Source organism: Aptenodytes patagonicus, chromosome 14, assembly GCF_965638725.1.
Source record: "Aptenodytes patagonicus chromosome 14, bAptPat1.pri.cur, whole genome shotgun sequence".
NCBI lineage: Eukaryota > Metazoa > Chordata > Aves > Sphenisciformes > Spheniscidae > Aptenodytes > Aptenodytes patagonicus.
The window spans coordinates 16,133,738-16,148,552 of record NC_134962.1 but is presented as its reverse complement, the minus strand read 5'-3'; the positions used below and the strand labels follow the sequence as shown (position 1 = coordinate 16,148,552).

The following is a 14,815-nucleotide window of genomic DNA, read 5'->3' as shown; positions in this document are numbered from 1 at the left end:
ACTCTCCACGTTCCTATGTGGCCATCACCTCCTCTTTTTTAGGGGGGGACTTTCTACCTTGTTTTGTGCAAAGACATTTTCTAACCACATTGTTCAGCTCTTCTTTTCTGCTGGATTCTCCTGAAAGGGGAGCATCCCCGTGTTTATACTGGTCCATGAACAGCAAAGGAAAGCCTGCTGAGCTCTTCTGTGCTAAGACTGGCCCATGAAGGGAAGGCAGATGAAAGGGAGCTGAATTTGCACCTTATCCAGTGCATGTCTAGGATTCCCAGTTACAATACAGTCCTTTTGTCTTGTTGGCAAGCCAGACCTCTGGGACCAGCACTGAGAGTAAAGTAAGATGTTCCTATCATGGCAAACCTTTCATCTGTCTCTTCAGCTAAGTGGGCGAGTGTTGCCTGTCTCTTATCTGCATCTCCTGTATCTGTCTGGGGCATCACAACAAGCTCCTTTGCTCCCCAAGGCCCTCTGTCATATCTATGGACTCTGCACATGTGGGCAATGCCTGGGCTGGAAGCATCCCTGGCACGCTGTGCTTCGCCTCGGTCTGCAGCTCTGCTCTCTGGACTGTAAGAGAAGTGAAAAGAAGTTTCTGGTATTTGAATAAACCATGGATGGAAACAGCACACTGTCTTAAAGATCAGATCTAACATGCAACTTTTTATTTCAGACTGCTGTGCCAGAAGCAGGGTGGGAATGGGCTGCAAATCGTTTTCCTGGGTGCCAATGGCCACTGCCTGCAGCACGCTTGGAAATAACAATATTTCATTAAAAATACTGTTTCCAGTTTCAATTCTCAGCTTAGAGCTGGTGACAAGAGCTTCTCAGCATGTGACACTTCAGAGCAATCTGCAAAATAAGGATGCAGCTGGGGTGGTTTTGTTTGTTATTTCTTATCACACAGCAGTGCAGACAAGAGACTGTCATGTGGCTGGGGGGAAGTTCTCTCATTTAACATCAGATGGCTAAAGTTACTCTGAACTGGTCTGAGTTAGTTAGACTATCACCTCTCTTGACAGGCAAAGGGTAAGGCCTAGTCCACAAAGGGAACCAGGCAATGTCTTTTCCCACCCTTGTTCTTCCCCACCAGATCAAGGGCAACGACATGGGATGATTCAGAACTGTGTTTTCGCTTCTATCATCGCAGCCTGTAACATGAGTTTTTGGGCACAATGTATAAGCCCTGAGGGTACTAACATGCCTGAATGGCCACGACCAGCCTCACTTCTGACCCCTACCCACATGGGAACCGGGAGCCTTCAGCCCCTACCTGAGCTGTGTTGTAGGAGTGCTGGTCTCCAGCTCTGTCACAGCTATGCCTGTGCCTAGTCACAGACCCTGCTGATCCTGACCCATTGGCTGACTTCCCAGCCTGGCCCCAGACCTGCGTTGTCACTATGAACCTGCTTGGTCATCACTGGGTTGTGTCTGACCCGCTCACCATTATGGGACCTGACCCCAACCTGCAGATTGACGTCCCAGTTTGACCTTGGACAGGCTATCCCTTGACCATCCCCTAGGGAGCAACCAACGTGTGTTGCACCCACACACCTAAAATGGCTTAAGAAAAGACTTACCAAGCGTCTGGCCAGCAAGCACACGCCCATTCTCGCCCAGGACAGCAGCACGTGCGTGCCTCTCGTTGGAGTACTGTACGAAGGCATAGCCCTTGTGAACGGAGCAGCCCACCACTCGGCCGTACTTGGAGAAAATGGTCTCCACATCTGACTTCTTGACCACGGCTGTGTTGAGATTGCCAATGAAGACTCTGGAGTTGATGGACTTGGGGTCATTCTTGTTCGTGATGTTGCTTGTCTGCACCTTCAATGACATCTTGAACACCTGAAAGAACAAACTGGGAGTCAGGAAGATGTGCAAGGGAATTGCTGGAGCCTTACAAAAAGCGTCGGGGGATAAACCTCCCAGCAAGCCTGGAGCAAGGGAACCAGCTCCCCAGCTTCAACTAGTGACAGCTGGGGGGAACCCATCTCCAGAGAGCCCCTGTGTGTTGGGGAGGGGAATGGTGTAGCCAGTGCAAAACTTTTGCTGGAAACCTCTTTACCAGGCTGACACTCTGGGTGTAAGCTGGGTGCTTTTGGGGGACAAAACAAAATTTAAATAAATTTTACATCTAACTAAAAGCTTTAATGATATTATAGGAAAGCTTTTACCTCTCTATACTTAATTACAATTCAAAGGACTGCTCTTTTTAAAGCAGTCTGCATTCAGCACCTTTGTTCATGCCCGCCTCTCCGGGCTTTCCCCTGCTGAGCACCTCCCAGCACAGGCCAGCTCTCACCACAACCTTGTCCCCATGGATCCGCATTTGCAGCTGGAAGAAAACCTGAGTTTTTCTGGATGCAAATGGAGATTTAAGTGGCGGAGCAGCCCGTGTGCTCCTATCTGACATCTGCACTCTGCTGCCTGCCTGCGCATTTACAAGCTGGCCTTTGAGCTGAATTTTGTGCAAACAGAAGGTGTCACTGTTAGCTTGGGAATCACTAAGCCATCAGCCAGATCAGCTTGAAGCCACTCCAACTTGCTTCCCATAGCTGCAAGGCGTGATACCCTGGGTTTCTTGCCTGGGGTATTTAATGGGCAGCCCCTGAGAACGGGCTTCACCTCTGAGGACAAAGAGGAGCCAGGGACAGGGCTGGAAATTGTGTGAAATTAAAGCTAGTCTGGCTGCCTATTACACTGCCTGCTCACATTTCTGCAGCAAAAATTACAGCTGTCCAAAGATATCAGTTTGATTTTCATCTTCCAGAAACAGAGGGGATGCTTTGGGACCGCTATTATGTGCTGCATACATAGTGTGTGGTATTTACCTGGGAAAAGTCAGCTCAGAGCTGTGGAAGGTATTTTATGACGCACGTTGCAGTGCTGCTCTTCCCTAGCCCCTTCCAGCAGCACCGGCACGTACTCCCAGCACCTGGGGCAATGCCACCGGGGTGTCCACGACCCCAGGCAGTCACCGAGCCTATCGTCCTGCACAGGGGACGCACTGCTACCACAGGGCCATGGTGTCCACTCCCTGGTAGTCCCCAGCATCTGCCTTGGCACTGGGCAGAGCTAAAGCACTGCCTGGCTTTGGGCTCTCTGGGCTCAAACCCCAAGTTTGTCTGAGCAGCTTGGTCCGAGGTGGGGACCGTGGCAGCTGCCCAGCTGCATGGATGCACCTCTCATGGACCTGGTCACCCTGGTCCCCAAGCCCTGACAGGCTCTGCTTGCCCACAGCCCAGCCTGCCCGAGGCACTGACACCGGCAGTGTGCGATGCTCTGGCTTTGCCAAGCCCTAAAACACAGTTAGTCTTTCCTACACTCCTTACTAGACAGGCAGAGGCCTGGGAAAAAGCGGCAGCGTTTCCTGATGTGCTTTCTGGGGTTTCACCCAAGACTTTCAAAGAACCTAAGTCTTCCTTCTTCCCTGTCTTCTCCTGCACAGAGCTTCCACACCGGACATGACACCTCTGGTTGCTCCTATCTCCCCCTAAACCTGTTAGGGGGGATAACTTCATTATACCTATCTCACCCTTTTGCCAGGTGAGTCCCATTTTGGCTTCTTGGGTGATGGAAGTCTTTCTGATGGAGCCTGCTTAGCTACTGGCCCCTCAGGACACCCGGGGGGCTGCTTCTGCCCATAGTCCCATTTTCCTGAAGGTACTTCTACCCACACAGACAAGCATTAGGGCTTGCTGCCGCTAGCTCTGTATCTCCAGGATCTGAAACTTCAGTCCAGCACGGAGGTAACGAGACAACAGAGGAGACTCCCCCAGCCCTGCACGCAGATGGTGCTTGCAGCCTGACCCGGGGAGACACAGAGCATTTGAACACTGACTGCAATCAATGAGCTCTCAACAGACAAGCTATGATGTCCAGACCTCCACCTTTTTAATTTTCAGAGCACAAAGGACTGGACACTTGATTCCTTTCATCATTTAAAGCCAAACCATACAGAGCGTTGGAGATACCTGGCAAGGCTGATCCTCCGTGCAGAGCAGGGGAAGGATGCAATGGCACAATAAATCTTGTCCGGCTCTAACCCCTGTGACTCTATTAACCTACCATTGAGGCTGGAAATGATCTCCCTGCTAAATCCAATCAAAAAAAAGTTAGACACTGTCTGAGTCTGGCTTGTTATATTTTCCCTTTCACCCTTACAGACTAAAAGAGCCAGAGACTTTTGTTTTATTTTTTAGAAAACAATTCCTGGCAGCACAGTGCTCCTAAAAACACTGGAAAAAATAACCAAAGGACAGGACTTTTAAAGGCATCTAAGTGAATTAAATCCTCACACCTTTGGAAAGTGGTGCCCAACCTCTTCAGATTGCTCAAAGTTCCAACCTATATAATAACATTTGCTTAATACTATCTATTTTAACATATTTTTGCAGTGCAGTCTGGAAGATGTTCACAGAGGACACTGTCCCCATTCCTGGTGTAGAGGTGGACAAACAGAGGAAGAGCCAAGACTGTTTCCAGCCATTTGGTCACTTTGGGTACCCAGCTTGAGCCTCAGGGATTCGTTTCTCAGAAATCCTGAGTATCTGCACAAAGCCCGGCTGGAGGCTGTTCCAGGATTGCCATTCCCCAGGGAAATCTCCACCTTAAACCCCCCGGGACCGGTTAAGACTGTGCGGGACCTCCAGAGAGCCTGCACACGTGTAGGGTACCTGTATCCAGGTAGCTCTGGATGGTCTTGGTACCCAAGGACACGTCCGACCCCTTGTGAACCCCTGGCTCTCCCTGCCCTGGGGTTTCAGCGATGTTGCAGGACAGTGACTTCAACATGTGCCTTTACACTTGGTGACTCCTGGAGTTTCCAGTTCCTTATTTTCTATTTCAGAGTAAATCTGCCCTGGCACATCTCTCGCCCACACTAGCCCATGTCGCATGGACACCTTTGGCCTCACTTAGCTGCTTCCCCTCCAGATTATGTTCTCCCACTTTTCCATCCTTGCTTATCTGCCAGAGTTTATGCAAGTCTCCAACTCATTTTGCTACCTACCCATGGCCCTCTTTTCCCCCATCCCCAGTCCCTGGAGGAACTCCTCTTGCAACTGGCCTCCAGGCAGATTACGGGCCCATATCACCTCCCTTGGAGCCCCACCATCCAGCTTGCACTGCTCTTGGAGGCCACCCATCTAGACTGCCGTGTCCCAACTTGGATGCCAGGGTGCTGTGGGAAATCACGTCAAAAGCCTTCCTGAAGTCAAGGCAGACATCAACCACGTCATCAACCATGTCATCTCCTCGGCCACACACTTCACCACAGAAAACGAGTAGGCTGGTCACGTTTGGCCATACCATTTACAGGTCTGGCCCAGCCACAGGCAGGCAGGAGGAATGCTCTCTTCCTCAAAATAAAATATAGCACTCAAATAAAATATACCCCTGTCTCTGTTTTCTCACCACATCTCTGAACGAGTTTTACAGCTGCTACCCCAAGCCCCAGCTTAGGGAAACCCCAGGCTGCTGTTTGCCCAAACCCTTCCCCAATCTAATGAGCCCAGAAGTGTGTTATTTACAATAGTCTGAATCTCTGACCAGCTGTTTGCAGCTGCAAACACCAATTACATCAAGGCACTGAGCTCCTTAAGCCTCTGTAGGAGGGATGTAGGTTAAGCTGCCTCTATGCATGGGAATAGAAAGGGCTGGCTGGAGGATTTGGGTAGGATGGGGGTGTGGGGGGGCACAGAATGTGTTTTCCCCCAAATCTAGTGGGCTGCCCTGTCTCAGCGGGTGCAACATGAGCCAGCTCTGCTGCTGTCAATGGATCCTCCACTCCGTGGGTTTGTTTTAAAAATAAAAGAGCTGGATGAAGATGACACGTTTCTCAGGTGGGTGCTAAGGCACCAGATGGATCTCCACTTGGAGAAGGACATCTTCTAAGGCATCTCCCAAGGTATGACCCTTGGCTGCCATGGAGGTGGGGGGGTGTAGGGGAACCTACGTCTCTTCCAGGTCCCTGCTCCCCCAACCCCACCTTGCACCCTCCTTGTCTGGCTCCTGTGACCTCCCCCCACGCTTCTTGCAGTTGCACCAGTGTGTGCTTGTCCTCTGCGCTGTCTCCTCTCCTCCCCACCTGGGATGCTGGGTCCCCCCAACCCGATAAAGCCTGTGGCTGTAGGAACTGGAGATGGGAGAACTCACTTTCACCGCCCATTGCGGGGACCGGTGATGGAACGGGTAGCTCAGCATAACCCCTCCCTCGGTAGAGCCTTTCCCTTGGCTCCCTGGTGGAAGCCTCAGTGGCTCTGTGCATCAGGGCCATCTCGGGACACTGCAGGTCTGCTCAGGAGACGTGCCTGTGGCTGACGAGTGATGGGACGGGGCCACCAGATGGAAAACTCAAGGTCAGGCAAGGTGACGGCCATGCCGCTGGGAAAGATTTGGGAGGAAGCCAATGAAGACCCGACGTCTCTGCGGATGGGATGCTCTCCCAGTGGCCTCTGCCCACTGACTGCTGTCCCTGCCCAGGCAGGGAGCAGAGCTTTGGCAGGGAGCGTTGTCCAAGGCTGGGGAGCTGGAACTCTGGGCTTCTAGCACGGCATCGCTCTGAGATTTCAGGCACCATCAATGATGTCCTCCATTTAACAAGAAGCCTGCATGGCTCTCATTTAGCAGCTTAATAAAACAGTCAGCACTGGGTGTTCAAAAACCCTGTGCAAAGTGCTCTTCTGCTGTCCCCATGCAAGCCCGGCATCCCCTGGAGAAAACAGCCTCCCTTGCCTTCTCTGTCCCATTTATTTAGGGTTTCTTTTTACACACAATATTCATTTTGCATCACCTATTGGCCCCCTTACTGCAACAACTGGAAAGGACATTTTAATCACTGCATATTAATATTTCATACTCCACCTAACTGCCTTCCATCAGAGCACTTTGCATTGTGCCCAGATTAAATCCAGCACAGCATCAGCCACATCGGTTTAGTGTCCCTTCCACGTGAAACAACACAGCTCGCCAGTGCAGCGCTACGAAGTACAATGTCTTCTCAAGCCACTGTCTCTTTGATATGCCACATAGAAACCAGTGGGCATGAGTCTGAGCAGAGTATCTTGGTGATATGTCTGATTAGAAAAATATACACAGCAGAGAGACGTATCACTGGTTATAGATTAATATTCTAATAACTATATGTTGTGGTTTAACCTCGGTCAGCAACTGAGCACCACACAGCCGCTCGCTCACTCCTCCCTCCCTGCCCCCCCCCGGTGGGATGGGGGAGAGAATGGGAAGAGTAGAAGTGAGAAAAACTCGTGGGTTGAGATAAAACCAGTTTAATAATTGAAATAAAATAATAATATCAATAATAATAATAATAATAATAATAATAATAATAATAATAATAATAATAATACACAAAGCAAGTGATGCACAGTACAATTGCTCACCACCCGCCGACTGATGCCCAGCCAGTCCCCGAGCAGCGGCCCCCCCGGCCAGCTTTCCCCAGTTTATGTACTGAGCATGACGTCCCATGGTATGGAATGTCCCTTTGGCCAGTTGGGGTCAGCTGTCCTGGCTGTGCCCCCTCCCAGCTTCTTGTGCACCCCCAGCCTTCTCAGTCGGTAGAGCATGGGGAGCTGAAAAGTCCCTGACTAGTGTAAGCACTGCTCAGCAACAACTAAACCATCGGTGTGTTATCAACATTGTTCTCATCCTAAATCCAAAACACAGCGCTGTACCAGCTGCTAGGAAGAACATTAATTCTATTCCTGCCGAAACCAGAACACTATACTGTCTTCAGCAGATGCATTTTCACAACTATTATTTTACCTTTCATTCCCCAAACCACAACTGCAACAAGACAGACTTGAGTTGGAAAAGAGAACAAGACAAAATGCAGCTAGTACTTGGACATAGATAAATTAATGTATAAAGGGGTCCTGCATCTGTAGGACCTCAAAGAACACCAAGGACAGATTAGTATGATTATCCCTGTTTTCTGCGAGGGAAACTGAGGCCCAGATGGGAGAGGTCTGGGGTGGGGGGGTTTGTGCCACTGACCTCACCAAAGCTTACAGAGACATCATAATGACACCTCCCAATCGCCCTCAAAGACAGATGTACTTAAGGATGAGATTGTCAAATGTTCCTTCCTTCCTTTCCTCCTGTGTGTCCCGTGTCCCTCTGCATGGGGCAGGTGCCCGTACTAGTGGGGACCCTGTGAGCTCTGCAGGGGATAGCAGTCGAGCAACACCATGGTGACCCCAGAAACACGTCCATCCGCACCCAGGCCGTGCCACCCCAGGGCTCTCCGACCGTTCTTTGGCCATCATCCCTGCAATCTGACCCTACCACAGATCCCAGGACCGCAGCTCTCCAAGGTTTTACCACCCTGCTACGCTTGGCACAAGGAAACCCGTTTGCCACCACCAGACTGAGAAGAAAATACAACATGGGATTAGCTGAGCTTTGTACCCCAAAAAGTCAAGGACCCCCCGTGCCATTTATTAGGGGTGACGAGAACCACTCTGAGCTCCGAAGAAGCTCCCATGCTCGAGGAAAGGTTGTGCCTGCCTGCACGTGCCCCTGGTCTGGACACCCACCAACAAAGTCCCCTCCCCACCAGCGCTTCTCCTCTCTTCCTAGGATAGCATGGAAACAATGTCACGGTCCCTGCTGCTGTTAATGTGCAGGAATCCCTTAAAAATATTGATATTCAATCTGGTAACAGCCCAAGGCCAGAGCTGGTTTACTTGATAAGCTATTTTTCCTCCCTGCTTTAAGTGCCTTGCTTCACAGATTAGCTGTTTAATTGAGAGCCAGGTGTCTGAAAACCCCAGGGGCCTCAGTCTTAGTGATGAACTGTCAAAGAAGCCGGCAAAGAAAAACCACCAAGCCCCACCACTCTCTCCTGCAGAAAGCGCTCTCTATTTCAGCGTGATGGCATCATGCAGCCGGGCTGTTATTCTCCTCTTATCACTCTTGTTCACAAAAGGGGAGATGTGGTTTTTCATCCTGTCCCCGTCTCTGTCCAGTAACAAGTTTTCCCAACTTGGTGGCTTTCCACTGGGAGCCAGATGACAAATGAAGACGTCCTGCGGGGACCTCTGGCGCGAGGCAAAGGGCCAAATCTGCTCCCCACCAGGTTTGGGGAAAATTTGGCATTTGGGGTGCTGAAAAAAACACCAGCAAACCTGTGTCTTGCCAGCACGTGATGGATGTTACAGCCTGAGGTGCACCCACTATGCTTTGGTGAGAGCTGGGTGGTCCCCAGCTCCCGTGACAGGGCCGGTACACCCCTGCTTACACGCTGCAGGAAGCCTGAACGACGCAGGTTGGTTCAGGTCTTCTTTAACCATCCCGTATACGCTTGCATAGGACAAAACCCAATTCTGCACCACCTCACTGCTTTTTGGAGGTTGCCCCTGCTTTCATCCCAAACCTTTAATGTCCATACATCTTTCTTGCCACTTGCAAGAAAGATGATTTTTAGGGAGGAACAGGGCAGTTAACATGCCCTAGCACAAACAAATTGGCATGGCTGTCACACTGCGAACATCTCGCTTTGGGCAGCAATCAACCCAGATGCTTGGCTCTGAGGGATTTCTGACTAAAACAGTCCTTCTTTTAGCCGAAAAAAGCAGTTTTAAAAAGAAACACAGCCAGCTACAAGACAGAGGGACTCCACTGATTGCACTGCCACAGCACCATCGATAGCACAGAAATGCACATGCTTTTAAAAGCAAAGTCCCTACTACCCCCGGTGCCAATCATTCCTCCCCCAAGAGCTGCGAGTAATTTGCTAGTGAGTCCCCAAACACCAGAGCCAAGCTCCGAAGCATTAGTTTAATAACTGACACAAACCCTGCAATCTTTTCAATAACTTCTGAGAACCCAACAAGTCCTGCACAGAAACCCAGAGGGGCTCAGCCCTCCTCCTGGAGAGCGGAAAGACCCTGTTCACTGTTGTGTGGTTCAATAAATAGAATAAACTGGAAGGAAACCAGTCCTTCGGTTTTCTGGGGAAAACAGCTTCGATTCTCCCAAACGTGATCGTTAAGGGACCAGAAAGTTATTAAAAAAAGGGCATAGGCAAAGATGTCACAATTATTAGACTAGTTCTGCAGGACCAGGGCTGTCTTTTGGGGAAATTTCTGCTATGCTGAGCGAGCTGGAAGAGCCAGAAAGCTGGAGATCAGCTCAGCAGGAGCCGGACTAGCTTGCTGTGAAGCTGTGGGTTCCCTTTGCAAATCTTTTTCCCCCTGCAAAGTGCAACTGAGCACAGCCTGGTAAGGGAGGATGCTTTTGCAGTGGGCAGAGTGGGTCCTTGGGTTTCTCAACCGCTATTTTGGGCTGTCCCATCTCCCATCAGACAAGGGGCTCCTTGTACAGGGTATGTGAATTTTTCCAAACACTTCCCACGGCTCCACCTTGCAGACAAGTCAGCCCAGACCCATCCAGGCTCAGGCTTCATCAGTTGCAATCACTGACCTGGCTCCCAGTCCCCACAGAGATGCCACTCTCTTACCCACCCCAGCACCAAGCCCCAGCCTGCCTCCAGCCCGGGACCCTCCACAGTCACCCAGCCCCATCCACCCTCCATACCCAGGCCACCCCTTCAGGACTGTGTGGCTGGAGCAGAGATGGAGAAAGCACTGACGCTACCTTGCAGCCCCCCGTGCACCCCTGCAGCCCCCCAGACGTTTTTGCTGGGGGGGGCACTTTCTGCCTGAGGACACGGTTTCCTCCTCCTGAGCGTGCGGGCTCTGCGGGCTTAGGCGGTGAGCCCGGTTTCAGCCCGGTTCCGCCCTGCACAGTGTATTTTCCTTGATAGAATGAAATAGCATTAACACCTGACATGTGAGGAGCAACGCCACTGTAACAGCTCTGGATGGGGACTGCCCGTAATGACACACATGGCGATGCATCTGCACCACCCCGGGTCACGGCAGAGCACCCAGCAATTACTGCCTTTGCAAGCACGCTGGAAACTCCTGGGGAGCTCGGGGTCAGAGCCGTATTTATAACCTGACCTCACCGCCTGCTCTCCACCGAGCACTCAGGTCTCAATTTATGGGGTGGGTGAAGGGGGGGGTACCTGCTGATCACCCCTTTTTAGAGGGAGGCTGCACCCATCCTGCGCACTTGGACAGTACAGAGGAAAACTCAAAGCTACTGAGCGGGAGGGAGAGAAAACATCGGCCAAGTCTGGTTCATTAAAGCACATTTGCCACAGGATGTAAGCAAATAATCCAGACTGACACCATTAGCTTGTGGCAGTTGCCGAGTTCTGCATTTCACAGGGCTCTGGCAGGAGGGGCTGACTCTGTCCCCTTGATCCATCTTACTTTATGCCACATCTGACGCACTGTGAATTTTTACATTGGCGCATCCTCTTCCAGAGCCGCTCCGGGCTCCGTGTAGCTGCAGCACACTGTCACCACTGTCACCACTACACATTGGCTTATGTCACCTATTGCTGAAGCACCGGGACGTGCAAGCGTGGGGATATCTGCAGCACACCCACCCCCGGCTGGTGCCTCTGTGCCGGACAATGGCATGTGAGGCAGAATTAGTTTCCTGAACCTCTCTGGTTTGGAGTGGTATCTCCACAAATTTGGGTTTCACTCCTGTTTGATGCAGGGTGCTGCTGCCCAGACGAGTGGATGTTGAGCGCACAGCAGCATGAACAGAATTAGCTCCCTCATAATCTTCCTTCAACTATTCATCTTGCTATGCAAATAGCCTCCTTTTTTAATTTTTAATTAGAACAACAAGTCATTTTGAACTGGAGAAATCCTGCCAATCCTTTGAAAACCTGGCTCTGATTTAAACTTCAGTGCAACTGGTAAATCCTACATAAAGGAGCAATAAATAATCAATAGCTGTTTTAATAAGTCTTTAATCAGTTGGTAAAGGTACAGTGGTTACACAGTCTATCAGGTCAGCATATAGTTTATTGCTGTGGTTCGTAACCATCATCTGTCCTATATATTATTCATGCCTATAGAAAGCTTAAAAATCTATTCATTAAGAGTTTTAAATCCTTCCTAGTAAGTGTGATAAAGGGATGACCTATGGCTGGAAACTCTGAGATCCATCCAAGCAGCCCCTGCAGCAGCCCTGCTCCTCACCCTGCCCATCTCCACAGACGTGGGGGCTCACTCCAAACGCTGCACAACCCATTGCACGCACACGTGTGGCCATGCTGGAGCTCACGGGGCTCCCTGTGGGGCAGGACATGGCTCCCAGAAGGCAGGTTCAGGAGGTAAGTACATATACATGCTCCTCACCATGGGGTCACGATGCCCTGCCTTTACACCAAAGCTGCTGATCTCTATCAGCTTTGGAGGCAGTGTTTTCTCCCATCGGCTTGATAAAGCCAAAGTCTCTCCTTGTGCCAAGATAGACTAAAGCTGTCCCACCAGCAGTGCAATGTGACAGCAAGGAACATACAAAGTGCCCCTTACCCTCAGTCCTGCCCTTCGGTTCAGAGCTGAATTCCTTTGAAAACAAGGATTTCTGTCGTGCACTGATCAGGATTTTCAGGCAGGTATCAACCTTGGCGGGTTAAATTCGGGTTTCCACTCCCATGCTAACAACATTTCATTTAAAATATGAGAAGAGCCCTGTCAGCATACGGGGCCAAAAAAGAAAACCCACCATTAGTACTGTGCTAGAACCAAGAATTAGGCCATCTTCTGAAGCCTGCGCGGATCAACTCCCTGGGTTTCTCCCTGTGAGAAGGCGCTCCTCAGCAGCTCTTTGCCTGAACATGGACTCCTCATTCACATTGAACTTTCCTGGACCCTGCTTTTCCATGAAAATATTTTTTAAATGAAGGCGTTTTTCTCCTAAAAAAAAAAAGCTAGGATCATCCTTTGATTGCAGAATATACAACAAGTAGACTTTTCAGGAGTCTCTGCTTCTAATCATCTTGGAAATCTCTCGTGAACAGACTAACATTCTTTTTGACAGCAGCAAAATAAATTTTAAAGGTCAATTGAATCAGATAAGCCCAGTCTGGCAGCACTTTCAGATGCAGAATTCCATGGATAACATTTAGGTTATGTTCGAGAACAGAAACAAAATTCTTTGGAGGAAAGAATCTTTAAAAGAAAAAAAAAAAGGAAAGAAAATGAAAAGGAAACAGCAATTAAATAGAATGTCATCCATAATCCCACTGGTGCAAAACCTGATGATTACCTACTGGGCTATGGACAATGCTACATGTATTAATCTAATTAAAGTCCTCTTTTACAGGCATCTGAAGCCAGCTCATTAGTGTGTTACCGAGATGCTCATTAATGGCTAGCCATGACTAATTTCTTGAGAATTATTCTTTAATTCTTTATCATTCACAGCCTGATAGGAAAACACAATGTTTCCATCCCCCACTCTCCCACTCGTACACAGTGGAGACAGGTTCTCATCAGCCACCTATTGACTTGATGTTCCTTAATGAACACCCCCCCCCCCCCCCCCCCCAGCCCAAATGTTGTTTTAACAGCAAATGATTTATTTATGAGGAAAAGCAAGTGAACTTTCTGGGAACTTTCTTAGCTGTTAATGAACTGGCATCTTCGCTGCTGCTTTTTGCATCTCCCTGCATGCAGCAGAGAGGAAAGAGAGTGGTGGAACAGCGGGGCTTCCAGTCTGGCTGCAGAACAGCCTCCTGCCCCGGTCCACGAGCCCAGTGCTCACCTCCTCATACAAAACCCCTCTGTCCACGTCTAATGGGTGACCTCAGGAGCACTCCCAAGCTCCAACATTGGGCCATGTCCCCCCTTACACAGGGCACGATGCAGGTTCCTGTGAGAAGGAAATGTGGACCTCTTACCATAGGGCAACGCTGAAGTAGGGGGAAACTCTGGGCTCCAGGAGGGACCCCATTTCATGCTGCCAACCCACCACCAGATTTTAATCACTTGCCAGGGCCACCCAGCTCCCAAAGAAGAGCTGCTGCAGATGGAGCTTCACTGATGCAGTTCTTGTTATTTAGCTCCGCTGGTGTCTTCTAAGCAGAAGTTCTGCATTTTGATGCCACGGCTTCTTTAACACGCAAATGCTGTTCTGTTTTAGCAAAGCCCCAAATGCCAGGAGACTTGGCAAAACCACGAGCTGAGAAGGATACCATGAGTGCAGTCACCACCCACAGATCAAAGGTGCCCCTCTGGGACCCAGACCAGACTGTTCCTCCAAAATGCTTGTCCATGTTTTCCTACACAGAAAACCAGCTGATTGTCCCCCTACCCGCTATGGGACTTCACGTCATGGGTATCACCGAAGCCAGGCACTCGCTCACCAGAGATTGTGCTGGTGGTGGTGGGGAGCAGGACATGGGATGGGGAGCCTTAGGGAGCACAGAGCAAGAGAAAGTTGCTGGTCCTTGGCACACTACCCCTCAATTCTTTAGCAGCTGAGGTTTTTTACATGCTCCTTTCCTCTCTCAGAGTTAATTATCAGCTGATTGCCTTTCAAAATTATTTCAGACACTTTAAATATGCAGGATGACATAAATAATTGATAGATGCATATCTCTGTAAAGTCGCTGGGATGTGGGCTCCTACTTCACTTGCGGTGGGATTTGCTGAGGTTTGGTTGTCTAAACGCCACCTCCGAGGCTCCACAGAGATTGGGGAGGCACCCTCACCCCAAGGAAAGCATCTCAGATGGGAGGGATGCAGCCTGCAGTGATGGGAGAGGGAGACCTGAAAAGCAGCTGAGCTGCTCGAGGTGACTGCTTTAGCAAGACATATGTTGGTAGCCATTCCTTTTCCTCCTGAAAAATAATAAATCCTGCTCCCCATCTACTGGTCTTTGCCTCTCTAGTTCTACGTGGATGCAAAGACTAAAAGAAAGC

General features: G+C 50.0%; 1 protein-coding gene across 7 annotated transcripts in view; it reads right to left on the bottom strand.

Annotated features, from left to right (window-relative positions):
• Positions 1-14,815, bottom strand: part of RALY (RALY heterogeneous nuclear ribonucleoprotein) — a 168,102-nt gene that overhangs the window by 20,782 nt on the left and 132,505 nt on the right. For all 7 annotated transcript variants that reach the window (XM_076351952.1, XM_076351949.1, XM_076351954.1 and 4 more), the window contains one exon: positions 1,578-1,842. In XM_076351952.1, the coding sequence (XP_076208067.1) occupies positions 1,578-1,833 (256 nt within the window). In that variant the 5' untranslated portion in view covers positions 1,834-1,842. The remainder of the gene's footprint in view (positions 1-1,577; positions 1,843-14,815) is intronic.